This window comes from Anabas testudineus, chromosome 21, assembly GCF_900324465.2.
Source record: "Anabas testudineus chromosome 21, fAnaTes1.2, whole genome shotgun sequence".
Taxonomy (NCBI): domain Eukaryota; kingdom Metazoa; phylum Chordata; class Actinopteri; order Anabantiformes; family Anabantidae; genus Anabas; species Anabas testudineus.
Genome location: NC_046629.1, coordinates 9,736,183 through 9,761,678, shown reverse-complemented (window position 1 = coordinate 9,761,678; position 25,496 = coordinate 9,736,183). Strand labels below are relative to the sequence as shown.

The 25,496-nt window shown below is 37.7% G+C and overlaps 4 protein-coding genes across 8 annotated transcripts; 1 reads left to right on the top strand and 3 right to left on the bottom strand.

Moving 5' to 3' along the window:
* Positions 1-891: 891 nt before the first annotated feature.
* cd247l (CD247 antigen like) lies at positions 892-5,993 on the bottom strand. 3 transcript variants are annotated; one of them, XM_026375688.1, is made up of 8 exons: positions 5,726-5,841; positions 5,341-5,358; positions 2,840-2,934; positions 2,402-2,437; positions 2,201-2,230; positions 2,030-2,089; positions 1,904-1,933; positions 892-1,327 (listed from the first exon to the last, which is right to left on the bottom strand). In XM_026375688.1, the coding sequence occupies exons 3-8, from the start codon at positions 2,882-2,884 to the stop codon at positions 1,247-1,249; spliced, it is 282 nt and encodes a 93-aa protein (XP_026231473.1). In that variant the 5' UTR covers positions 2,885-2,934; positions 5,341-5,358; positions 5,726-5,841; the 3' UTR covers positions 892-1,246. The 3 variants fall into 3 exon arrangements, with proteins under 3 accessions (XP_026231473.1, XP_026231472.1, XP_026231471.1); XM_026375687.1 differs by lacking the exon at positions 5,341-5,358 and having other exon boundaries at positions 892-1,333; positions 1,910-1,933; positions 5,726-5,993; XM_026375686.1 differs by lacking the exon at positions 5,341-5,358 and having other exon boundaries at positions 5,726-5,990.
* A 2,287-nt stretch (positions 5,994-8,280) lies between these two features.
* lamp1b (lysosomal associated membrane protein 1b) lies at positions 8,281-14,213 on the top strand. The gene is made up of 6 exons (XM_026376434.1): positions 8,281-8,639; positions 10,108-10,280; positions 10,368-10,496; positions 10,688-10,754; positions 11,391-11,558; positions 11,647-14,213. Exons 1-6 carry the CDS (start codon positions 8,579-8,581, stop codon positions 11,784-11,786), a joined length of 738 nt encoding a protein of 245 aa, XP_026232219.1. The 5' UTR covers positions 8,281-8,578; the 3' UTR covers positions 11,787-14,213.
* LOC113173117 (growth hormone-regulated TBC protein 1-A-like) lies at positions 12,413-19,076 on the bottom strand. Its single transcript, XM_026376433.1, has 9 exons — positions 19,053-19,076; positions 18,846-18,956; positions 18,195-18,340; positions 17,951-18,109; positions 17,548-17,672; positions 17,051-17,147; positions 15,634-15,806; positions 15,361-15,546; positions 12,413-15,136 (listed from the first exon to the last, which is right to left on the bottom strand). The coding sequence occupies exons 2-9, from the start codon at positions 18,893-18,895 to the stop codon at positions 15,035-15,037; spliced, it is 1,038 nt and encodes a 345-aa protein (XP_026232218.1). The 5' UTR covers positions 18,896-18,956; positions 19,053-19,076; the 3' UTR covers positions 12,413-15,034.
* A 1,072-nt stretch (positions 19,077-20,148) lies between these two features.
* dcun1d2a (DCN1, defective in cullin neddylation 1, domain containing 2a) lies at positions 20,149-25,120 on the bottom strand. Of its 3 annotated transcripts, XM_026376240.1 has the most exons (7): positions 25,081-25,120; positions 23,051-23,267; positions 22,746-22,914; positions 22,296-22,426; positions 22,116-22,198; positions 21,600-21,696; positions 20,149-21,508 (listed from the first exon to the last, which is right to left on the bottom strand). In XM_026376240.1, exons 1-7 carry the CDS (start codon positions 25,081-25,083, stop codon positions 21,429-21,431), a joined length of 780 nt encoding a protein of 259 aa, XP_026232025.1. In that variant the 5' UTR covers positions 25,084-25,120; the 3' UTR covers positions 20,149-21,428. The 3 variants fall into 3 exon arrangements, 2 of the variants coding, with proteins under 2 accessions (XP_026232025.1, XP_026232024.1); XM_026376239.1 differs by lacking the exon at positions 25,081-25,120 and having other exon boundaries at positions 23,051-25,061; XR_003299804.1 differs by lacking the exon at positions 20,149-21,508 and having other exon boundaries at positions 21,604-21,696; positions 21,929-22,198.
* Between the last annotated feature and the right edge of the window lie 376 nt (positions 25,121-25,496).

The following is a 25,496-nucleotide window of genomic DNA, read 5'->3' as shown; positions in this document are numbered from 1 at the left end:
CATGTGCTTTGTCTTTTATTGGGACTCCTGTTCCTGATTGCTTAATGACATTATCATCATTAAAAAAAAAAAAAGCGTCCCACACTTTATTTTTTTGGACCACATTAAGCTTTGTTTAAGGGACTCAGGCGGTAATCTGGAGTAATCTGGTCATTCAGTATATTCAGGTAGTCAGCTGACCTCATTCTTCAGACACATAACATTGCTGAACCTGGACCTGACCAACTGCAGCAGCCCCAGGTCATAGCACTGCCCCCACAGGCTTGTACAGTAGGCACTAGGCATGATGGGTTCATCACTTCACCTGCCTCTTCTTACCCTGACACGTCCATCACTCTGGAACAGGGTAAATCTGGACTCAACAGACCACATGACCTTCTTCCATTGGACAGTTCTTAACCCAGTTTTAGTAGTTTCATCAATCTCTTTGGGTGTTTTCTTTGCTTGATTCATGCCAATAATTTAACCCTGTATGAAACAGATTAACATCTTTCCCACAACCAGAGGATGTGTCTTCCAACATGCCTGAAATGAGAAACTACTCACTGCATCTGTTTGGGTTAAATAACTTGTTGCCAGCTGAAACATGATCGTCCATGCAGTAATTATCCAATGGAAGGCTCTTACCTATTTGCTTAGTTAAATCCAGGTGGTGACTTTTTTTGGACGGGCAGTGCAAATTACAGAGTTATGTCTGTAGTGGTGTTTTTCACTATATTTTACTGAATTCCCCCTCAGGGATCAATGATGATCAATAATCAGTGTTAATCTGCAGTTATAAGATGATATATCTATTTATTCATGTTTATGGTTAAAAACTATAACTCCTCATCACGAGAATGCTGTAAATAATAAAAAAGCAAAAAGAAATCACTGCTATTTTGTTGGAGAATGTCTTTATATGTGTTAGAAACCATTTATTAAATGTTTATTTACAATCGTTAGCCTACTTAACTAGTAAATGCTAACAGAACCTGCTTTTTGTTGGACTTCCTTTTACTACTGTGCATCACCCAGGTGATTAATTTAATTTACTGCTATGTCAAACACAGAAAAGGAGCAGATCCTCATAGGAGCTGGATGAGAAGGCCTTTGCTTTAATTATAAATTTGAAGTAACATATAATTGGCTATTTATTACAGTACATCCACACTAAAATACATTTAACTGACTTTAGATAACTGATTTATCAGCTTGTTTCTGCAGTAATGCACAATGCTGCTGTCTCTTGTGTTCATGTGGGACGTCACACAGGAGCCACAGGTGGAGCTGCTGAGCCGGGGTCCACAGATTCATAGCGGTCTCTATCGTCACCACGTTCATCTGCCTGTGAAGGTGGAGATAATAAGTTAAAGTTGTTTGCTGATCTAACCACTAGTTCTCTTTTTAATAACCACACTTTCATTCATTGACCACACAAACTGTAAAGGGGACGTGGGAAGACAACCAGAAATGTATGGTTGTCAGTTATTTTAGTGAATTAATAAGACAAGGTTTCACATACTTTTTCCACTTGCACTTTTTACACTTTACAATTTTTAAGGTTGTACTCAATAAAGACATTTAAGATCAGATTTCTTTGGTGTTATTACTTTAGGTACATCATACTGTATTTAATAATACTCCTGTCACTAAATGGTCGACTGAGGTTTTTAAAAAATAAACACTTTTTAGCATCAACGGATCAGTGATGGATTTATCTCCACATTACATCATAACGGCCTTCCTCTTGTTTACCGCAGGAATACATTTTTTCAAAACCAACCAGTTTAGTTTGACATTTTAAAATAGCCCAAAATTCAGTGTTGGATGTTACTAACATAGACTATTGCAGAATAAAAGCAGCTATTTGGAATTATTGTAAGGCCCCTCGTTTGCAGGACATTAGGGGACTTCTTCTTACCTGTGATTTCTTTTTCTTGCCAGGCCTTTTCTGTAAATAAAATACAACACATGATACACAGTTTTACTTTGACAACAGGGGAGAAAATGGCCTTAATAGTTTTTATCAGCAAAGGAAGCAACTTACCTTTTTCTTTAATGGTTCGAGAACCTGGTACGGATCAGCGTCCTTTGGTCTTTCGAGCTCCTGGTGAGAAACATTTTAATAAATGAATAAATAAATAATTCATTTGTGAAAATCATCAGACATTCTCATCTGTGTGTGTGTGTGTGTTGGTAAAGACAGAGTCTTCCTTACCTGGTAAATGGCGCCTTTATCATCCTGTGTCTTTAAGAAAAAATACATAAGAATGAACTAAACGGACACATATTCAGTCGTGCTTACTTTTATTTAAAATATTTTTATTTAACGTGAACTAAAAGAAACAACAACACTAACACTGTCAAATACAAAAGACACTTTTTGTGTTAGGTGGAAAAATATGTAAAAAATACTCACAGATGCTGCAAGTACCTCCGCTGGGAGGTGGGAAAACTACACCGGAAGGAGACATTAATAAATTCAGTTAAGCAGCGGAAATGATTCACAGATTATTAAAAAAGTCATGTTTGTTTCCTTTTTGTTTAATATTGTAGAATTGGGAATGTAATATTTTGGACTTTCTATATCACTTGGTGCTCTGGACATTTTTGACATAATATAAACTAAATCATAATCAGTTAAATACATATTTCTGAAAATAATGTAAAAAAAATCTAAAGATGTTTAAGGTTAATCTGAGAAGCTGTAACAAAAATGATATTTATACAAAATAATATGTTGTATGTCAGTCAATAATAAAAATAATTATTTTGTTACAGACTTAAACTCAGTCATTACATGTATCTGACAGTAAAGCAGTACTGTACGTACAGTCCTACCTGCGCTGTAACTCACCTTTTCTCTGAAGTACAACGCAGTAGCAACGATGCAGTAAATCATCAGGAACCCGTCCAGGAAGTAGCAGATGACTTGGTCAGTGAAAAAAATCTCTACAGGACAAAGAGACGACAGAAATGTTCAGAGTAGAGACTAAATACTCTAATTAAAGTATTTGGGTATGAACTTATTACAGTAACAAGTACTTGTTATATATGTGTTTCTTTATCAATCTTGTCCTGTGGAAACCTAAAACTGGAAATAAACATTATACATTGAACACATTTTACTTTGTCATGGATGAACTTTAATATTTTTTTATTACTTTAACATGCTACAGAGGGGCACTAAAACATGTTACCCAAATAAGATCAACTCCATTACTTTACATGATTAGTAATATTTTAGCTGTTATCAGATATCAGCTTGATGTCAGGTGCGACATGTCGGGAGAGATAGAGATGTGTGAGGTGCAACTAAGGTCCACAGCCAGACTCGAGTTGTGGTCACACAACATGAGCATGAACCATTAGACCACCAGTCAAATCCTTCATTATTATATTATTAGAGTGAACTGAAATAATGTAAAACTGCTCAGTTTTTAAGGGTAACTGAAGCTAGATTTAAAACTATACTGTATGTACACACCAACAATAAGCACTAAAAAGGGAGTGTGAAGTGTTTCTCATGATTATGATACTTTCTTCTAATACAAAACGGTTTTCTTGCTTCATTTCTGACTCTATTTGGAGAAATTCTAAATAAGCATATGACCTCACGGTGCGTGACTCTGATCTTCACGACATGCCTTTAGCAACATGTGATGGAAAATAGTAACTGAGGCACATGAGAAAATTGAGAAAGACCCCTGAAACAGGAAATAAGAAATGGCATATGTGCTGCTTGGTGCTCTAAGAGTCTTCCTGTCAGTGTGATTGGCTGCTCTGAGGTTTTGATGAGGCCCATTTATCTCGTGTGCGGTTGGAACAGAAGTTGTGTTGCGAAAATGTAGCCAGTGGTGTTGATTCAGAGAGGATATAAGTTTAAGTCAGATCTTGCGTTATCTTTCTTCAAGGATTAGAATACTGTCAAACTTCAGAAAGTCACAGGACTGATTGGTCAAAATGGCTGCTGGTGCAGTTATTGAACTCACCTTGTGTTGTTTTACTGTGTTTTTCCATTCTTGTATATTTAAAAAATTAATTATTTATGAACTTATAATCCTTGAAGGCACAGTTGGACATACAGAGACATTTTATAAAGAACATGGTCACAAATGTAGCACAAAGATGGACACAAATCTTAAATTAAAATTTCTTATATAATATTATTATTATATAAATATTTCTTATGCATCATTTTATTCCCATTTCTCTCAAATTCAACATGATATCTAGTGTGTTTTTTTTTAGGGGAGAAACGTCAGACTCCATAAAGAAGAAGAACGGATTAGGACACAGTCTGGCTATAAAACTTTAAATTATTTGAAATTATTAGTTTGACATTTTGACAACTCCCACTTCAGTATAACCAGCACCAATTAGTTTAGCACTGGAAGCAGGCATGCTAATTAATAATAATTAGTTAACTATAAGGAATTTTGCTTTATAATTAACAGATGTGGTATAAATCCTATTTGCAACTCTTAAAGGAAACTAATTTCCTGTCAAACTATGACTTTAACCTGTACGTTGTGCAGCCAAACATTTTATTTCATTAAAATATTTACTGGAGATTCTAACATTTCTAAAGCCGCCAAAATAACAGACTCCTGGGGATGTGTAGGCTATAAAATGATGAACAAAACATCTAGAACATTTACAAATGGGTAAAAGTATGCAGCCTAATATCATATGAGACAACTTCACTGTGTACATCATATGGTTTAAATTAGAGCCTGTAACAAACAGATGCAGAATAATGAAATGAAGTGAAATGAAATAAAACCGTACTTCTACAGATGCTGTTTACTGTCTTTGTTCGTTGTATGGACTGTACCTTAAAACATTAGTGAACTGACTGTGCAGTATTATCGCTCACACTGTGCGGATCAATAACTAGTGACTGTTGATAATTGTTTGATGATTGGTTGTTGGACACAGCGTGTTTATTTTAAAATTTCATAAAGCTGTCAGCCGTAAGTTGAAATCAGGACGATCAAGGTCAGAAGTGCCCACACAAGTAATAATCACATTTAAATAAGTAAATATAATTATATGTGCATTACATTAACCCTTGGTCACTCTTGAAAGTTTTGGTGTTTTATCTTCCCACATCGCAAGTCACTGTGGAAAATGAACGAAAATTCACCTTTGGTGTTTTCCTGCACTGTATAGCGTCTGGAGGGAGATTATTTATTTATGCATGCTTTCTTGTAACCCCTTCATCATGATGAATCTGACTGAAATACATGACAGGACTTGAAAGTGGTTTTGATCACTTTGAAAATATTTCTTTTTTCACAAATTCCCCCTAACTACGACATAAAAGAAAAAGTCTGGGAAACATCAAATACTCACAATTTCTGCTCATGAAAACTTCTCAAGTTAAACCCAAAGGAAAGAAAGAGATTGCATTATTTTATACTCTGTTGACACTGCTTTGAATTATAGCCACATATAGATTTATAGGCCGACAAGGAGACATGTGAAACCATTTAAAAAAGGCAGAGAGGAAGAATAAAACAGCCAACAAGCCTCTGCCGCATGTTTAAGAACAATAATAATGTGTTTTAAGTTTTGTTTTTACAGAAATGCTTTGTTTCTGTATTTTGTATAAAACGCAAAATGTACGCCCTTGCTCACAATTTAAATTCCTCCCAGCTTTAATTTTTCATGTATATATTTAAGCCTTTTGCTAAACTCAGTCAAGCCAGTTAAGTAAATATGCATTTGTTTCACTTACCACTGCAGGAAACAGGCACCACGAGCACAAACAGCATAAACACACCTGTCCTCATTTTGTCCATGACTCTTGCTTTCTGTCTTTTATAAACAGATTTATGTCTTTTCTTTCTTTTCCTCCTAGTTGCTTCTCATTGCTGCAGTTTAATTTTCCCCTCACTCTTGATCAAAGGAAGTGGCTGAACCGACTACCTGCCAGTGGACTGAGACTTGGTTGTGTGTACTTCAAAGCATCGCGCAGCCTGCAACACCCACAAAAAGTCTTTGACTGTGTTGTTCTCAACTGTTTTCCTCAAAATGTGACAAAATTTCCTAGTTTGGGCTCATTTAGTGTCACTGGTCTCCTCTGCCTTCTTTGATAACCTCCTAATAAACATAATCAATTCAAAAATGGTGCATGACACAGTGTAACATATAATGTAGTTGTAAGCATTTCTTCATATTAATGCACTTTTTTAACATACCCTTACTGTTAATATATATATTATACATTATACTGTATGCGATTACAGCTAATTTATACCATATTATCAAGGTAACATTAGCTGTTCATACACTTTAATTATGGATCTCATAGATGTCGACAAATACAACAATAAACACACTATTTCATTGTGTTTGCTTCTAGATTTATAAATATGTGTTAATATCTCGCTTATAAATGCTGAATAACATATGAAGAGTTATAATAAAAATACCAGAATGTTTTTATGGGTCCCCCCCTGAAATATAAGTAATGCAGCAATTTGTGAAATTATAGGTGAAGTAGTTCTTAGGATAGATGAAAATACTTTGCAAAGAAGCAAATAAGTTGAATTTTGTTTCTTTATAAACTGTATATAGAAATGTGTTAAAGCACTTTTTCTGAGGTGCTTTTAAGGATAAATAAACTTTGAAAATTTAGCCTGTCAATCACATGTTTCTAAAAATATCCTGCATGGTTTTCAAGCAGAGAGTAAAAACGGATGTTTCTGACCTAAGACATATAAGCAGGTGGTTGGACGGCTGCTGAGCGAACGATTTGACATTTGCAGCTGGTTCCAACTTGTTTAAGTTACTGCATGTTTCAAAGATCAGGAGACTGGTCGCCCTTATGATACTTCAGTGTTAGTGCCTGAGTAAAGCACGGGGTTACGCACATGAGACCTCCGCATTCTTCCAGATGCGTTGCGTTTGTCTGAAGTTGCATAATCACACTAATCTGTGACACAAACTGCTTCACCAGCAGGAAAATAAGTGAGGCTAGGTTGAGCTGCACGGAGACGTGACTTTATTCCACACCAGGGTGTAAAATGCTCAGAGACTGACCTTTAATTAGATACCTACATCTAAGTTTCTGGACCTTTCTGGACCAGAGATGTGTGTACTTGTAACTAATAGGCAACTAAACCACTGTGCCACCCAGAATCTAGATTTCTGTAGCAGACATTTCTTTTTACCTTTCACCATACCGACTAAACACTGAACATGGTTTAAATGCACAGGTTGACCAGGTTTTCTCTGGCTTCCTCTCACTATCTGCAGACGTATCTTACCTACTGTAATCAGTACACTTATTCATAATGTCTGTGAGGACGTCCCTTCTGCTTTTAATACTCAGTGCTGAGCTAAAGTCCATCATAGGTTCATCTGGGGAGCCATTTGATCTGTCTCAGATTCATTCTGTCAAGGCCAAACATACAGCCAGAGTCACAAAGAACTACCTTCAGTGACAAGATGATGAAGGAGTCCTGCAACAGATGGTCTGGCCCCACAGAGACCTGATCGCAGCATCATGGTAATATAATCCAGTAATATCCATATACTGTACATACTCACACTGCTACATATACTGTACTTACATATATATATATATATTTTATTTATTACTGTACTGTTTGTACTGTCAGGTTTCATAGTCTATTTATCTCGGACTGTGCCAGTTTAGTCTTTCGTCTCCTTTGGTCAGACTATCTTTCTGACAGTGTTTAAGCTGTTGTAAAAATGCAATTTCCCCATTGTGGGACTAATAAAGGTTTTCTTATCTTATCTTATCTTATCTTATGGAGTCAATCTGGGACAAAACAAAGACAGAGAAGACACAGTTGGACTAAATCCACAGAACATCCTGCCAAGTGCCAATAAAAAACTGTGTACTGAGGAGAACTAACTCTGTTTTAACTGGTAATTAGGGCAAATATTGATTTAATTCAGAGGTTCTCTGTTTACTGCTGTTTCTGTGAAGTTAAGTGGTGAATGCAGCATTTTTCATGTGTTCCTCAAACATTAGCACACTGTGTGTCACTGTGTGTGATGGAAATCAAATCTACAGTCGTTGTTCAGTGTAAACATGGGTCCAAAGGATTTAGTTTATTCTGGTAAACAAATGTAAATATATGTAAAAACAAAAGCCTGTTTCAGGATTCATATGAAGACATATGAATAGTTTCAACACGGACTAATCACCCTGAAAAACGCTCATTAATGGTTTAACTGAGTCAGATATTGAAGTCGTGTTGCCCTCCGTCTGCACCACGTGGTTTTCTGGGTGTTTCTCAAACCTTGTGTCACATGATCTGATGTTTGCTGTGGTTTCGCTGATGAACTGTTAAAGTCGAGCCAATTTAACACCGCGGCCAGAACTTAGTGCTATAAGAAGTACAAACGTGGGACCCGCAACGTCGACAGTGTTTGTTAAAAAAAAAAAAACACTGTTTGTGTTTTATCATCTGAACAAATCAGGGCGTTTGACTTTTATTCTCTCCTGCTGTTGTTGTGACGCTAGCGTTACCCTAGCTAGCATCTCCTAGCCTAGCTATCTAAGCTAGCCGCTTCCCGTCTGTTGTGCTGCCGTGATTTCGCCCAGACAAGAAATATGAGGCAGGTCGGTGCTGTCCAGTCATGGTGCCTGGGGGTTATGTTACAGCTGATTTTAGGTGAGTGTTTTCTGGGTTTTTCGTCGAGGTAAACAACATTTAAGGCTAACAGGCACTTAACGGGAACGTAAAAATAAAACGTGTGTGCAGTTGCAGCTAATATTAGCTATATGCTGTATTGTAAACAGACTTCAAACCACAAATAATATAAGTTATTGTGGAAACTGGATTGTCAGACCTACACATAACATCCTGGTGAAGTTATGTTTAACAGGGTTTTTGTTTTGCTTTACTGAAATGCTTTTTGGGTGCGATGATAAATACTCCTCAGGTTAGCTTCCAGTTAGCATGTTTCACATCTGCCTTTGACTGCTCTGGGTTAATGTGGTTCATAGTTGACAAATGGAGCTTTAAAAATACAGAGTCTGTGACTAAACACATTTGAATTTCTAACCAGGTCTCAGGTTTCCACACCACACTTAAGTGAAAGTTGCTTATTGAATCAAATCTGGCTCCAGACAAGCTGTAATGTTGTAACAGACAGACCTTAAACTCAGGTTTAAGATAAATACAGAGAAATCTCCTGACTTAAGGTTATTTGTGAGAGATTATTGTGACAATTTAAGTTAAAATATCCTTTAGTAAAGAATAGTAGACAATAAAGTGATAAATATATGCATGTATCAGTAATTATAATCCAATAATATCACAATTATACATGTGGAAAGGACTGCATAAAGCATTGTATGAGCTAATACTTCAGTAACATTTTAAATGCAATACTTTTACTTGAGTATTTTTACACTGTGGTATTGCTACTTTTACTTTAGTACATAATCTGAGTGTTTCTTGGTCAACACTTGGTCAGTTGACAGAATAATTAACTGCAACAGTTCTGATAATCAGATACGTTGTTTATTTATGTAGAAATGTAGGGTGGGTGATCTGGGTAAAAGATCATTTCACATTACGATCAAATATACCGAAGATTACAGCGCCTCTGTCACAATAGCCAGTGGAGAAAGTTCATTTAGACAGCATAGCCATATACTCAGCTATTTGTATTTTGGTTTTTTGACTTTGGCTTTTTCACGTTGTCATATTAAGTTTGCAAACAGCATCAGAACTGACAGGACGGGGACAAAAATAATTGGCTCACTAATCTATAATAAAAACTTATTTAGCAGCATCCTAGACAGAGGGAGAGTTTGACAGATTGTGTTTGAAACCGGTGCCAAAAAGTAAGGGCAACAACTGGCTGACACTACATGAAACGCTAAACATTGCCATCTGCTGGTTAAACATACATTTTCTGCATTATGTATCCAGGAATTAAATTAAAATTACCTGCCATAATACCGGGTATTGTGTAGAGAAGCAGGATAAAAATGCCATGTTTTGCCATGTTAATTGCAGCTGTTTGTTGTTTATACACACATACACAAGTTAATTGTTTAACAAGTTAACAATTTTAATGAATACCCTGCATCTACCTAATACCTAACTTATAATGGAATACTTTTTGCAGCTGCTGCTCTGCACCAGGGTTTTGCTACTGTTGCCCCACCTACTACTGCGCCGCACAAAGACCCTGGCAGACCTGAAAGAGGAATCTACCAGGTCACCAACAGTAATGGTACCACATGTTTGTTGGCATACATGGGCCTCCAGCTAAACATCACCTTTGACTCCCAGAATAAGGTACTTAAATTCACTCAGATATGTCTGAATACTTTTGGATTGAAACTATACACAAGTTTGAAATAATGAATGTTTGATTTGTTTTAGACCGTACAGGATGTTGTGAACATTCAGCCCAATATGACAAAGAGCTCTGGATCATGTGACTCAGACACTGCATTTCTGAACCTCACAACAGATGCAGACAAAACCAGCCTCATCTTTAACTTCACCCTGGTAATTTACCATGTCTACTGCTTTGTACATCACAGCTCTGCTCTTAAAATCATCTGCCATTTCTCCTTTTTTAATCAGATATTATGGTATGTTGTGAAATAACCACTAGATGGCAGCAGGAATGTGAAATTGACTTTTTTGACTGCAGCATTAGTCACTTAAAGACTTAAGGCCTTGATGTTTTTCTTCAGAATACTACGTCCAAAAAGTACCACTTGAGTGAAGTGTCTCTGTCAGCAACCTGGCCAGACATGAAAGGTAAGTGCACCTCCAGATATTCCAGATATATCCCGAAATTACCACCAAACAGCAATTGTAAAGATGTAGTAAAAGTACCGCAGAAATGGAAATATTCAAGTTAAGTGCCTTAATTTCCCCAAGGGGATCAATAAAGTATTCATTAATTTGTGGGAGGGAATCTGAACAGGATGACAGTTTGTCAGTCTCAGAGTTTAAAGAGAGAAATAGAAAACTGTGTTTAGTAACAGGTAAAGTGATATGTGCCCTGGCACCTGGCATGTATTGTTAGTTCAGTAGCAGGAGGCTGACGTGGAAAGTAATAAATCAGAGAGATTTCAGCAGAGAATGATGCACACGCTTCTGATTGGTGGTATTACTCTGCTTGTTAGAACCCCATCATATAACAGTTTGGATTAATTTGATGTGTTAGTAGCAGCTAGTGGCTACATAACACTTATTAGCTGCTCTGTATATATTTGGCATCTACCAATAGGTAACTGAACGACAGATTATTAGACCCTCAACAAAGTGTTGTTTTTTTTTTTTTTGTTTGTTTGTTTTTCTCTTTTTACTGCTATTATGCAGTTTATCTTGTTCACCTTTCCCTTTTATGTGAATATGTGCTCATCTGTTTTTTCACGCTCTCTACCATAGATCCCTTCTCAGTCCGTAACACCAGTCTGGACTACCTGCGCAGCACTCTGGGGTACTCTTACAGATGCCGTAATGAGCAAACTCTGTTTGTGGCCCAGAATTTCTCCATCAACACCTTTGAGGTGCAGGTGCAGCCATTTGGTGTCACTGGAAAACAGTTTGGAGCAGGTAATTCCAATGATTAAGCTTTCTTGATGGCATGTAGGTGTGATCAAGTGAATCTTATGCTTCTTCCTCAAATCTCTTTCTCTCGCAGCTGAGGAATGCCAGTTGGATGAGGACGACATGTTGATCCCCATTGTAGTTGGAGCAGCTTTAGCAGGTCTTGTCATCATTGTGCTCTTGGCCTACCTCATTGGCAGGAAGAGGAGCCACGCTGGCTACCAAACCATCTGATGCAGCTCGTTGTTTCATGTCCTCCATAGGCCAGAGTGCGATGTCCCACCCTTGAAATTAACCACTGTTTTATGAGACTTACCACTTCTCCCTTCCCTTCTTCTCCCTGCCTCTCTGTGTGTGCTCCCCCCCGCCCTCATCAGTAACACTACTCATTACACTTTGTGGAGGCTGATATGCGCTTTCTGAGCTCACCTGTTGTTTCAAGTAAAAAGGGGGATTTTTGGGGATAAAATAAGAAAACATCACTGGTACAGTTGTTGATCAGGGTCCACTAGAGGTCTCAAGCTGTATTGTACTATTTATGATTTCTGTGAAAGGAATTTTGAGGGATTGTGGGTTTTGAGGGAATTGCTAGTCATCTTTTCTCAGTTAAGGGGGAACCATATTTAGTGGTTTTACCCTAAATGAGATGTGTTAATATGAAGGGAATAATTCTGCCCGTTTAACTTCCATTTCAGACAGTAAACATCTGACATTTTTATTGTAACTTTGTATTTAGCCCAGGTATGCATACTTTAAGAAACACCATAATCTAATCTTGATAATTAATGATAAATTCTTAAATGTAAAGTTGCATTTAAGAATTTATTTTATCCTCTATGAGTAGTGCTGATATGCCTGTCTTTTTTTTTTTTTTTCTTGCATTTTGCATATGCAGATGTCAGCTATGAAAGATCAAGACAATTTTAGCTCTCTCTCACTTCAATTAAAGGAGTAGTTTTGCATTTTGGGAAATAGGAGATGGGTAGCTTGGTATAAAGCCTGGAAAGCAGAAACGACTAGTTAAGCCTTGTCTAAATGTAAAGAAAATCTGTCTGCTACCCCCTGTAAACCTCATTTATTATCATGTTATAGCTTCCCGCATGGACTCTAGGAACTAAACATGTCAGACCAAGCTAATAGCACCTAGTAAATCTAAAACCTACAGTATCGGCCTCAAGGGCTGTAAGTTAGTTTTGCATTCACGTCTTGCTTTCTGTCTTTCAGCTAAGCTAACTTGGTTGGCTGTAGTTTCATATTTAGCGACCACACATGGGAATGATCTTACCAACTCACTGAGGGGAAAAAAAGCAAAAAAGTGCATCTCACAAGCTGCTGATGGTTACTGCTTTGGATTCTACTGTTACACAATGAAGGCTAACCAGGATTCGCTTAAAACAATCTTTTAAAAGTACTGCTGGTTTGGTGCATGAAGAAGCTTACAGTAGGACTTCGCTGTAGGAAAATAATAGTATTACTTTGTTACAGTCCACTGGTTGGTTTTATTTAATTTTTAAATTTTTGTTTCTAAAGGGAAATGAGTTGCACTAGTTCTGATAAACAGCCCCATGCTCTGGTCAGTGCCTTGCTAAAAGTAACACAGATTTAAGTAAAGCTAATGGTCGCAGAGGTTCAGTAGTCACGCATTCATTCACTCACTGCAGATTGCCATGTATGAGACATTGTGTCTCACATAGCCTTTATGTACTGTTACTATCATTAACATTGTTTAATGTAATAGGATAAAAGGCAGTTATGTATGTGTTTTTTTTTCCTGGCTCCTTTAAATATCCATGTAGTAATCTAATAAGGTTTTAATGGATTTGTTTGAACTGTTTTCTAAAGGAGAGGTCACTAAAAGTAAATGAACAAAGCTGTTTGACTTTTAGTTTTTTCTTCATATAGTTCATCAGCTGTCAAACCTGTTTTTGGCTGGTCTTGTTTGAACTCCTTAGAAACGGAGGTTCGCTGTTGAGAATAATTGGTTATAAAGTTGTGGAAATACATTCTGTATTTTTATTTTCATATGTCAAAGACTAAAGACTGAATTACATTATTATGTAGGAATAAGAATCAATGTTCGCTTTTTCACCATGGTTTTAAGTGTTGAGATGTGATAGTCGTTGAAGTTCCAGTAGTTTTAAGTCATGTAAGTCCGTCTACATTTTGGATGGCTTAAACAAAATCCAGAGGGACTCTGATCTATATTGTTATATTTGATCAGATGTAACAACCTTTAAAAGAAGTGTGTGGCTTAGTGCTGAACTTTGCTAAAAGTAAGTGCAGCACGAGGCTCACACTCATTTTTTTTTTTTTTTGCAAACAGATTAGAAAAGACTCATGAAAGGATTGTTAAATGGGCCCCCTGACCAGAGCCTCTGTATGAAGTGACTTAATGCTTGTTGGAAAGCATGTGTATGCCATCGCATACTAAACAGAGACAAAGCAACAACAACAGACAAAAGTGATGTAAAACGGCTATAAAGAGACAAAACCTGCATTCTTTGTAGTGGTTTTATGTCTCTCTGTGTGGGGGAACTACGGGGGGGCTGTCTTATAATCTGTCTATGGCTTTATGTTATATATAGTTAGAAACAGCAGCTCATTATTGACATTATAAGTTGGCATTTATTTATTATAAAGAATAAACCATGTCAGCATTCATCATGTACAGTTAATTATTGCCAAGACCTTACAATGATTACTCCAAATCCAAGTTTCTAAACCTGCTCAGATTTGAGTTCTACTGTAGGTTTTATTGAATGAATGAATGAATGGAAATACCTGCACCTTAAACAGGATTGTTTCCAACTGGGACAGCAGAGCTTATAGAGTCTTTTGTCAGAACTCAAAAACCAACAGCTTGATTTTCTGTGACTGACACAACATCTTTTTTTTTTCTTATCTTATTTACAGCTGAGTTCAAGATTTGTTACAGGATTTTTCACTTTTCTATACAGCCACAGGAACAAACTATTGTTTAGGACCTCTGTGAAACACTACAATTACCACTTCTTACATTTGCTTGGCACTATTGAGGCAACTTAAAGCAGGACATAGATTTGCATACATTCTTTAAAAAACAAAACAATGAAACACCAAGTTTTGCAAATGTATTTTATTCAGAAATAGATAGGTAAAACAATATCTAGTTTTGTGTCATGTAAAATATATATTAAAACCTCTTTTCCACAGTACAAAGGTACAGATATTTTTTATTCTTAGTGACAAAACAAATTTGTCCTATGTGAGATTTAAATTCTTTAAAAGCAAGAATATTTGGAAGAACACAAGTAAAAGAGAAGAGTAGAAAATTTGAGCCAGTCTCAGCACATCCTTCATATGTCCAGTCTGCTGGATTAAAATGAGTTTAATATAACAATATGTCAGGGCTTTACACAGAAATACACCAGAACATCCAATTAGTCCATTTAAAATACAAATTTCCAGGTATTAAATGTTGGGAGAATGGTCCATCTCAAACTTTATCGCTGTCTAGATTCCTCCTCCAGTATGTGTTGTTTGCATTTCTCTCTCAGTTTATCAATAGTTGCCATAGAGAGACTCCCAGGTTCTGTAAAGGTTTTCTGTAGAAAAAGAGTTTGAAAAAATGTCACCAACATGATAATGGCTGAAGATAGTTAATTTAATATTTATGTATGCATACAATACAGCATATTATCTGTAATCCACTGAATTTATTTTTCAAATAATTTTTTTCTGTCCAAAATGTTAGCTTTCACGTTATAGTTAAAAACTGCTTTATGTAACCACAACCCCTGTTTCCTCATTAGTTGCTTGTTCATTTCACCCGCATAAAGGTGTGGCAGTCCAGAGTGAAAGCTCCACAGGTTATCTGTTTGAAGCACTCGCACACATCGGGCAAAGACCGAGCTCTCAAGATCTCCGCCTGGTGGTGAATGATGAGCGTGAGAGCAACGCGAAAAATAACCTTGGAGCCTTCATAGAAAAGACAATCCCAGACCCGCAGAACTGTCTGCAAGTGGAAGAAACAAAAAAGATGTCTGTAAAATGAATAAAGCATAAAAATCCTTTTTATAATTTAAACACAACCTTTCCTCACCTCAATTGGGAGAATGTCGATGTAAAGGCAGATGAACCAGCGGGACACCACCAGGGTCCATATGCCAGGGTACTGGGCCATAAGCTGTCCTACTGCAGGGGCTTTAGTTTTCACCAGCTCACCAAGAACTTCCTGGTCAGTCTTCAGCCCCAGCATAGCTGGGCTGTAGTAGTCTACAAAATCCCATGGTTAGATTAGCTAAAATGTTTTATCTGAATTGTTGGGCAGCAATTTTGAGCACAAATCAAAGATCAAATCTAAACATTTCATATTTTTTCAGTCCAGAATTACTGCAATATTTAATACTCCAGGTGTGGCTCCAGGAGTGCCACAAGGCTCAAACCTGGTTCCACTAGTCTTTGATCTTATATACTGGCATGTAAAGAGTAAAGAGAAACGAGTATGTGAACCTTTTGGAATTTCATGTTTTTCCAAAAAGTTCACATACTCGTTTCTCTTTACTCTTTACATACTTTTTCTTCCCACTTTATATTACAACTATAGAAAAACAACAAATACATCACTTACAAGAGGTTAAGACTACAGAATACACTGCGTAGCCAAAAAAAAGTCACCACCTGGATGTAACTAAGCAAAATGGGAAGAGCCTCCAATTGGAAAAGTACTGCATGGATGATTCAGCTGGCAACAAGTTATTTGACCCTAACTGATGCATGGAAGAAGATCATGTGGTCTGATGAGTCCAGATTTACCCTGTTCCAGAGTGAAGGGATTGGCAATGTAACTGGTTGTGTGAGATAATAAATAATTCATTTTTTTATCCTGTATAGTGTATCGTAAGAGAGGACAACTAATGCTACATATGGGACATCTCACAACATCCTGAGACAAAGACTAACATGTCAGCTCGTCCATGACATGTATATGTCCGGTGTTTAGTATCGCTGACCACGAGGCTCACAGAATCTTTTTCATAAGCAACTGGAAACACAGCAAAGTAAAAGAGGAGTGATAATGGCAAGCTGTGATTTCCCAATGTGCAGTCTGTCAAATAGACAGCATGAATTAGCTAATTTGACACAGTAACTATAGTGTCAAACAATAGTGCTTACTAAAATGTTTTAGCTTACCATAGAAATCTGACATCAGTGACCCAAATACCTTATCCAGGTGAAGTAGGCTGCAGTAAAGTTCTAGTTTTAAAAAGTACAGCACATAATACAATAGGAAAATAAATCTGAATGTCATAGTTATTCAGCTATAGGGGGAAATAATATAATTCTCATAAAAAAATATTCCTTTTGAAGAACTGAAAGGAAGAAATAGGACTTCATAGGTGGATATAGGTCATGATTACCTCATGTAATCCTAGGACAACCATGACAACCTTCGCACCACCTAAGCCTACCTCTAATCAGATAAACCGCACCAAAATGTAGAGAAACTTGAAACCTACCTGGGAGTATTCTGCCCAATAGTGCATCCATGAGCCAGAAGGATTTCTCTTCATCTTTGGTGATGATAATGAGGTAGCCTGCAATGAAATTCATGCCCTGAAATAAACGGAGAGAGCAATCATGTAGCTGTGTGAGGCCACTGCTCACTGATTTTACATGTAAAAACAAACATCATTCAGCAAGTGATTTAGTGTTTTGAGAAATTATGTTGGGAGTAGGAAAACATGCAGTGTTGTTTTTATTTAAAGTGTGAGTACAGGCTGAAAGCTGTGACTATAGAACACATGAAAACACAACAAACTCTGATGTTGATTAAATTTGCTTTACAGTGAGCTCACAGGAATTAATGAACATAGCTCAGGGGTTGTAAATGCTACATTTTGGGAAATGTGTTTGAATGAATAAGGAACTAGCCAGTCCTGTTCTTTAGGTAAACAAATGCCATGTTACCGATGACAGGAGAGTCAACTTCTGTTTGTACCAGTGTGTTCCTCACCTGACAGTATCCCACTGACTTATTGTGGTGTCCGTAGGCCAGCAGGACATTGTACAGAACTGCCTGTAGGCCAGGCTCTGCTTTGCTCTTGAAGAGGACGTTGTCGGGAAAAGTCCTGTGCATATCTGTCAAACAACAAGACAAGAATTCTGCTATGGTATAAACTAAATGTGTGTTCGCACAAGATGAGTGTTTTCATGTATATGTAGTGGCTACAGTGGTTAGTACACGGATAGTAAGACAGCAGTGACCTTTGTCACAGCAACATTTTGACCCTTTGAAAGTAGGAAGTATAGGTGTTACTAAATTACTAATGGCTCTGTTGTGTTCCAGGGCTATGACAATGACAGCTTTCCCTACTATACTAATATGTCATACCTTGTGGAAAAAAGGCCTCTTTTACCTGTGTGAATGGTTTCCTTCAGTTTGGCATCATGCTCCATAGCCAGCAGAGACTGGTAATAACCTGGGTTGCTCTCCAGTTGTTCCTGGGCACCACTAGCTGCCATCCAGATCCTGGACCGGTGCTCATTGGGCACACCTTTGCGCACATACCTCTTCACTTCCAAGACAGATTTTGTATTTACATTATTATAAAAAGATGGCACCAAATGAAAAAGTGGGCTGCTTGAACGGGGGTTTTCTACCTGTTAAGTTCTTCTCTACACGAGGCTTGCCTTGAAGGAGCTTGGACCATCTCGTGGACCTTCTGTTGAGGACAGCTACATATTCGTTCATCATCTCCTTGTAGGAGTCAAAATCATGATGTCTCTCAAAGCCATAGGGGTCAATCCTGCCAGGGCAAATCCACACAGGACGGTACCAAGGACAAATGAATGCACACAAGCTAAAACAAGGACTTAAAGCAGACTTACTTTGCTCCCACCCTTCTTTTTCTTTTGTATTCCCTAATGAGAGACACTACAACAGTGTCCATTGGGTAGGGTTTCCATAGCTGGGAGATCAAATACCCAAGCTGGATGACTATTAAGTTTTAAATTACTTTCAAGTGTAAGGTGCACACAGCACAAACAACAAAGAAAACCTGTTTTTTCCCCTCAGAAGAATACTGATATTTCCAAAAAACCTGGTAGCAGCTTAAAGATATTTGTAGATTAAGTACAAATACAGTGAGTAAATAAGGAAAGACGCTGATGTAAATAACTGGTGGCTAGAAAGGCAGCAACATAAATGTACGTCTAAGGAGCATGAAAAGACTCTGTAAAAGTATTTAATTATTTCATTATAAAAGAAAGACTAAACATGAACAGAAGGAGCCACATCGACACGAAGCTTACCTTTCACTGTCATTACTACATGTCAGGTGTTGAGCGCTGTTTTCCTCCATTTCCCTCTCCAGTGTGCGTCACGTGCTGCAGTTACAGTGGTCCACCAAGGCTCCACACAACCTGCACCGTAGAGGTTATTTAACTTTATTGCTTCTTATAAAGAACCTGCTGCTGTCAAGGTAAATGACAAAGCGATATGAGTTTCCAATTTCTCACCTTTCAGCTCTCACCGAGGGGAGGGGCCTGTTTAGGATCCACACAGGGGTGTGCTTTGTTTGCATGCAAAACAAATGGAGGAAGAAAAACAGAAATGTTTGCTCCTATGTCCTCTTACATGTCACAGTCCAACAATGACAACAGTAGCAATATCAGTAGTTGTAATATTAACAGCAGTAATTGTACTAAATAAAGGCTTCTTAGTGTCCTGGTGGCAAAATATTATTTCCAGCATCTCAGAATTACGAGTCCAAATTCCCTCACATCAACTCTACTTTAAATAAATATTATGTATAGACAAATTCTACTATCTAATGTAGAATCAATTTTCCTACATGATGCAGAGTATCAGTAAAATCATCATGGAGAAAGACTAAAGCTTTATTTTTGTTTAAATACATTTATTGCAACTGTTTATAATCAAAATCTGTATAGCAACCGTGAACCACATGACCACTTGTATGTGAATGGTGATGTTTTCTCTTTAAGGTCTTTCAGGTCATGATTTTGGCTTTCAGATGCTCCTGGGTGACTCTCACAGTCCTTGAACCACCCCTGTATTGCTTCTGGCACTTGTTTCGAGCAGAGCTACAATGAGTCAGTATTAAAGACATGAATCATAAGTGGCCGGAAGCATAACTACAAATTAATAAATTGCTAAACGTCTGCTAGATGTACAGTTTAAAAAAAAGGATGTGGCATTGAAATTGTTCACCATATCAATTCAAAGATTAACGTCACATCAGGACCACACAGGTGTTGTTTCCTGCCCTCTAAGGTTTTAAGTTTCACCTCTTAACCACACCCACAATTTACAGGTGTGGATGTGCACCTATGACAGGACCCAACAGTCACAGGGCTGTGATACGTCTGGACATCACTGCAGAAAATACAGTAGCACCAACAGAGGTCAGCAAAAACAATACAGTTTGTTTACTTTTGGCTTGTGTCACAGGTGTTAACAATAACATAAATAGTATTAAAGTGATTATTTAAGTGTTCCAACAGCAAAATGTCTTTTGTAGAAAGTTGTCTTGTCATCATCTCACGTCTGCTTTCTGAAACATCTTCACAACAAAAGAGCTAAATACATGTATGGAAAAAAAACTCATGCTTTATTCATCTTTCTTAAATGAACAATATACTTAGGCTACTTACATGATGCATCAACAACATGTTCTAATTTTCACTACAGTACCTTCAGCAACACTGAACAGATGGGTTTTAACAGAAACATAAATATTCAACAGACAGGTATTTATTCTTAAGGCTTACTTTGTTGTCCTGCTGTTGTCATCTGTAGTGTCCTGGCTTCTGAACTAAGGGCTTTGCACTGCTGTAACATACAGATATGTGCCATGCAAGGGCCTGTCATTTCTTAACTTTTAATTTCTGCTGCTCAAAAGACTTCCCAGAGGGGTCAACTGATAAAACCAAAACCCTTCAATCTTTTGAAAGCAAAATCATGGTACTGTGGATATGACCTGCTCCCCGCCGCAATTAGCCAGGCTGATGAGTAAGATGAACCAATATAAATTATCTCAATTAAAGCACTGCCTTTACATTAGTGAAAATTTATTCGTGAAACCAGCCTGAAGTGAAGTAAAATGTGTTTAACATGCTTTCAATGAAGCTCACGACTCCATGACTTGACAAATCCACCTAACAATTAAACCAACAGCATATCATCATATCAGCATATCACAATACTGAGGCATCCCATTAGAGATCTAGCATTTCCTGTACATAAAAGAAATCTTTTGCATTTATAAATTGAACATATTTATATTATTCTTCATATAGCTCTCTTTGTAAACTGTCCCAATAGATACAGTATATACAGTAAAAACTGCAACAGTTCTGTTGGTGCTGGTGTAGTAAGCACTCTGTTCCAAAGTTAGAGTAAGACATGGGAACTTTGCACAGTCACTCAGAGCTTCATGTAACAAAACAAAGCTGACTAGAAGAATCTTAAAACACACCGTTTTCTTCCCTCCAGTCCATTTAGAGTACACACAGCCAGTGAACCTCCTCTCAGTGCTGCGTCCATCCCTACTTACAGGGCTGTGGCCTGACAGGTAGTGCTCCTCCTGGAGCAGAGCAGAGGGGCGTCCAGGATACTGAGAATCCGACAGTTGATTCTGGCGATGTCCATATGATGCCTCAGTGTCATGAGGACAAAAAAATGTTGCCAGTTTTTCTTGTAGTTTTTACTCAGCTCCCTGAAAGGTGGTTTCCTGACAGTTTCAAGTGCTTCTGTTTTCTCTCTGAAGTCTACAATTTTCTTTTTTTTTTTTTTTTAAACAAGTCTTAAAAAAAACTATGAAGTCACTGTAAAAGAAACAACGTTCTGGTTTTCCAGAGTTGGGATCGAATTTAGAGAGTTTTACGTTTTGATCCTGTTACAATTGGTCGAGCGAATTCCACAAAATCATCTATAAGGACTGGCCATGCTCCTGAGAAAGAAATACCAGGATATCATTAGTGTCCCAGTGATGGACCAATGATTAATCTGAAGGAATTTATATTCCGTCATCTAAAACTCACCTTCCTCGTCATAGTTTGACATGTCATCTGCAATCATGTTCCCAAAGTCCAACAATAGGTTCCAGGTGTCCTTAGGGATTGATCGTTTATGGTGTTCCTGCAATGGATGATACTGGTAAACATGTGGATACAGGCATGGTTTTACATCTTGTTTTTTCTTCTGTCTTTATAACCATGATGTGGTGACAGCTAAATTCATTACATTGGAATAATGGAGTAAATCACTGATGGAAATTTTATACATTATTTATACAGGAGATCCAAGAGAAGAACAGGTTTTCAGAGACAGAGTAACACCCGCAAACTTTCCACGTCACCGATTACTCAACTCTTTCTCTCTTAATGCCGATTCCAGCTCTTCATATGAGAGTATCTGGTGATTCCAAGAACCAAACTGATACCAGCACGTGGCACTGTTTTTATGAAAGGTAACACGAGGTCATTTCATAGCTGATACCTTCACCCATATTTGCACATGTGATTTGTGCATGCTTAATTTTTACCTTTTTGACTTACCAAAAGGAATCTGTTCCAAAGATCAAGGAATTTAAATCGCCCTGACAGAACCAGGTTCCAGTAGGCCACAGCCATCTCCAAGTCTGCACACAGACAAAAAAGACACAAACACTTCTGTTAAACTCTGAGAATCTGTAACATCACCAAGCAAGTAGCTGTCACTATGGTCATTCTGCTCACCTAGACCCTTCTGTCCGGGATTTTTGGCAAAGTTAAAGGTGAACTGGTAGAAGTCCTTGAACTTCCCACTATCTTTTAGCTCCTGTTCTAATCTTGGTAAAAGGGCCTTCAGTTTTTCGGGGCTGTCACACCTAAAAAAAAGAAGAGTCTGTTTAAGCAACAAGTAAACAAACTCTTAACATACTCACAGAAAAACCTCAACCAGCTGTAGTATGACAGATTGATATCAAATTGGCTGAAGTTAACTCTGTCACATGAAGCTCAAAAGTCAAAACACTGCAGCTCTTCCATTCAGTCATTCCATGAAGACACAGAATACTCAAGCTGTGGTTGAGTTAGTCTATATATAGACAGCCTTCCCTCCCTGGAGCTACACTTGGAGAACCACCATGCAAAGATACTTCATACAACAGTGTTTATATACCACGATATAACATATCACACACTCACCCCAACTCTGTCATTCCATCCAGAAACTCCTTCTTAGTGAACTCGCACTGAGTGGCAGCACGAAACTTCCACGCTACGACCAGCACAGTGATGCTGGCTGGGTCCAGTGAGAGGTCATCACAAAACTGCTGAATCCCATCAATACCAATTTTATTCTCGTCTTGAGGATCTATCAGAAAAAAATACAGATTTTTTTTAAACAAGTACAGTATTTAAAATAAAAATATATATTTTTGGAAGAAATCTGCGCTAGTGAATATTTTAAGTTACAACACAAAACATAGACTATAAGTTATCCCACTTGCCTTTGTAGCGATTGTAGAGCTGCTCCAGCTTTTTCCGGTCTACTGAGGTTTTCATGGATTCCTTACAGTAAAGATCTGGGTTCTGAAAGTAGTTGTCAGTAGCAACTTCTAGTTTCCAGTCATTTTGTGTGAGGCAGTACACAGCTGTCTTCTCCCCAGCCTGTGTGAAGGACATGAACTGCCGTACCTTGTCCCTCTGTGAAGACTTCAGCTTATGCTGTGCAAGTACAGGACAGGAACTGTCAGACGTAGGTGCGATCAGCCCAGGGAGCAAAGACAACAACACACAAACACAGAGCGACACACAGACAAAAACACACAGCGAGACACATACATCTACAGGCATTCAGGCAACAGTGAAGAAAACAGCAAAGACTGGGAGACGCTCAGAAACACTCTCTCACAAGTATTTTAAAAGGCTAGTCTGTCACACTGACAAACACACATTATAAGAGTTGAGCCATGTGGTAATTATGTCCTGTCCAAAAGTAAGCTGGGCTTTTCTGAAGGGGGATGTTGTGGATTCTCAAAGCACATGCTGTACCCCGGAGGGCCCCTTAGATAACTACAGTCATAGATGTAACATGAGTAGGGAAACGGGATGGCATCACCAGGAGGTGCAACAAGTTTGCAGTGTAATACAAGCGCCCTGCCAGAAACACTTAAAGAAATACCAATACTGAAAAAGAAAAAAAAAGTATATACTATAATTAATGTTGATATTGTTTAACATAGTTGACATAATGCACATTTGCACTGAGAAGGAATCATTTATGAATGTAAGCAGGAACAATCTGGTTAAATATATCTTAGAGACAAACTAGTAAATTTAGAATATTGTATCAATGAATAGTAATGTACCCATAAAAAGTGAGTAATTAACAGGTGAGCTTAACGTGGTATCTAAACATTAAACCATACTCCAAATGCTTACTGGTTTCCTAACTACATCGGCGTTAAGCGACTGTATAGCTAAAATAATTTGTTAATTAACATAAAAGTTTGTAAGTGCTTTTGTGATTATTGTGTTGATTATTAAAACATTTAAAAAACATCATCTTGAGCTCTGGATTGTTAATGAAAAACATATCAGGCAGTTTTTCATTAATTCTATCTAAATGGACAATTATCAGTCAAACTGAGAAGATAACTATTATGAAAAGTCTCATGTTGAACCTGCTTATCTAGTTGATCTTTAATCTTTTAAGAAAGCAAAACACTAAAAATCATAAATTCATATTTTTCAAATAGCAATACTGCAATTAAAAGTCAAGGTTTTAGGCTTGGGGAAACTATCGTGCATTTTTCACTATTTGATTACATGGTACTGAGTGACATGACTAATCTGAATATATTTATATGATCATATTATCCTGAAATATGCTCTAGCTCTGCTGACAAGTCAACATGTCATCTCCTCTCACCAGCTGCAGTGTCTGAGCACTTGCACTTCACTGAAGAGCAGCATTTCCTGAAACCGGAGACTAAAACTGTGTAGGTTCACCAAGCTGTTAATGGCTAATTTCTGTCAATAACGACCACATCAAGTCAAGCCTCTGTGGTGGCTGCTGTTCAGACAGCCAGGATGACCGTGTCACCAAATGGGTAACGTTACATTAGCAATGTCTACCAGCTAGTAACTTCTACTGGCTAACGCTAGCTAAGTTAGCCAGAATGAATCCCTTACATCAACGATGTAGAGGAACATGTCAGGACAAGACTGTCAGTATAACCATGAATATGTCACGATCCTACTTAAACAGACCTGTGTGTGTCTGTTTGAGGTCCAGCGGCTGATCTGCTCACAGCCGAAGTTACCAGACTGTCAAAAAGGGACGTGTAGCTAGCTAGCTGCTCTCAAAATATCAACTGACCTTCCCTGAAACAGCAGCGAACACAAGTATCTGATCATTGTAGGCTTTCCCAAACGCGACACAGCACGTACTTTAATAATACGACAACTGTCTTGAAGGTAAGCATTAATGGCATTGAAGCCAGTGCCTGGTTTTGTGTTTATTTTGGTTACCTACCATTTTCACACCCGCTGTTTGACCAGTTTGGTAGCCCGACTGTCGTTCATTCTGCGCATGCGCAAGAGTCAAATGGCTATTACAGGTTTCTGTAGAAAAATGAGGTTTTCAGCAGCTGCACTTTTATTATTTGCCTTATTTCAAATGAGTGAACTTGATTTTTCAGTTATACAATGAAACCAAAAGATCTGAATAAAACCTCTAAAATTGGACACGAACATGAACTAAGATGCTAAAAGCAGAATTTGCTGCAGGAGTGCTCTATTACACTGTATTCCTTTTACCTAGATTATGTTAATAAGTTGGAAAATGAATGCATTTGTAAATTCAAGGAAAAATTCCAATATTTTTAAGAACAAATAGAGGTACTGATAATATGTGTCTGTTTGTTTAACAATTTTGAATATGTTTATTCA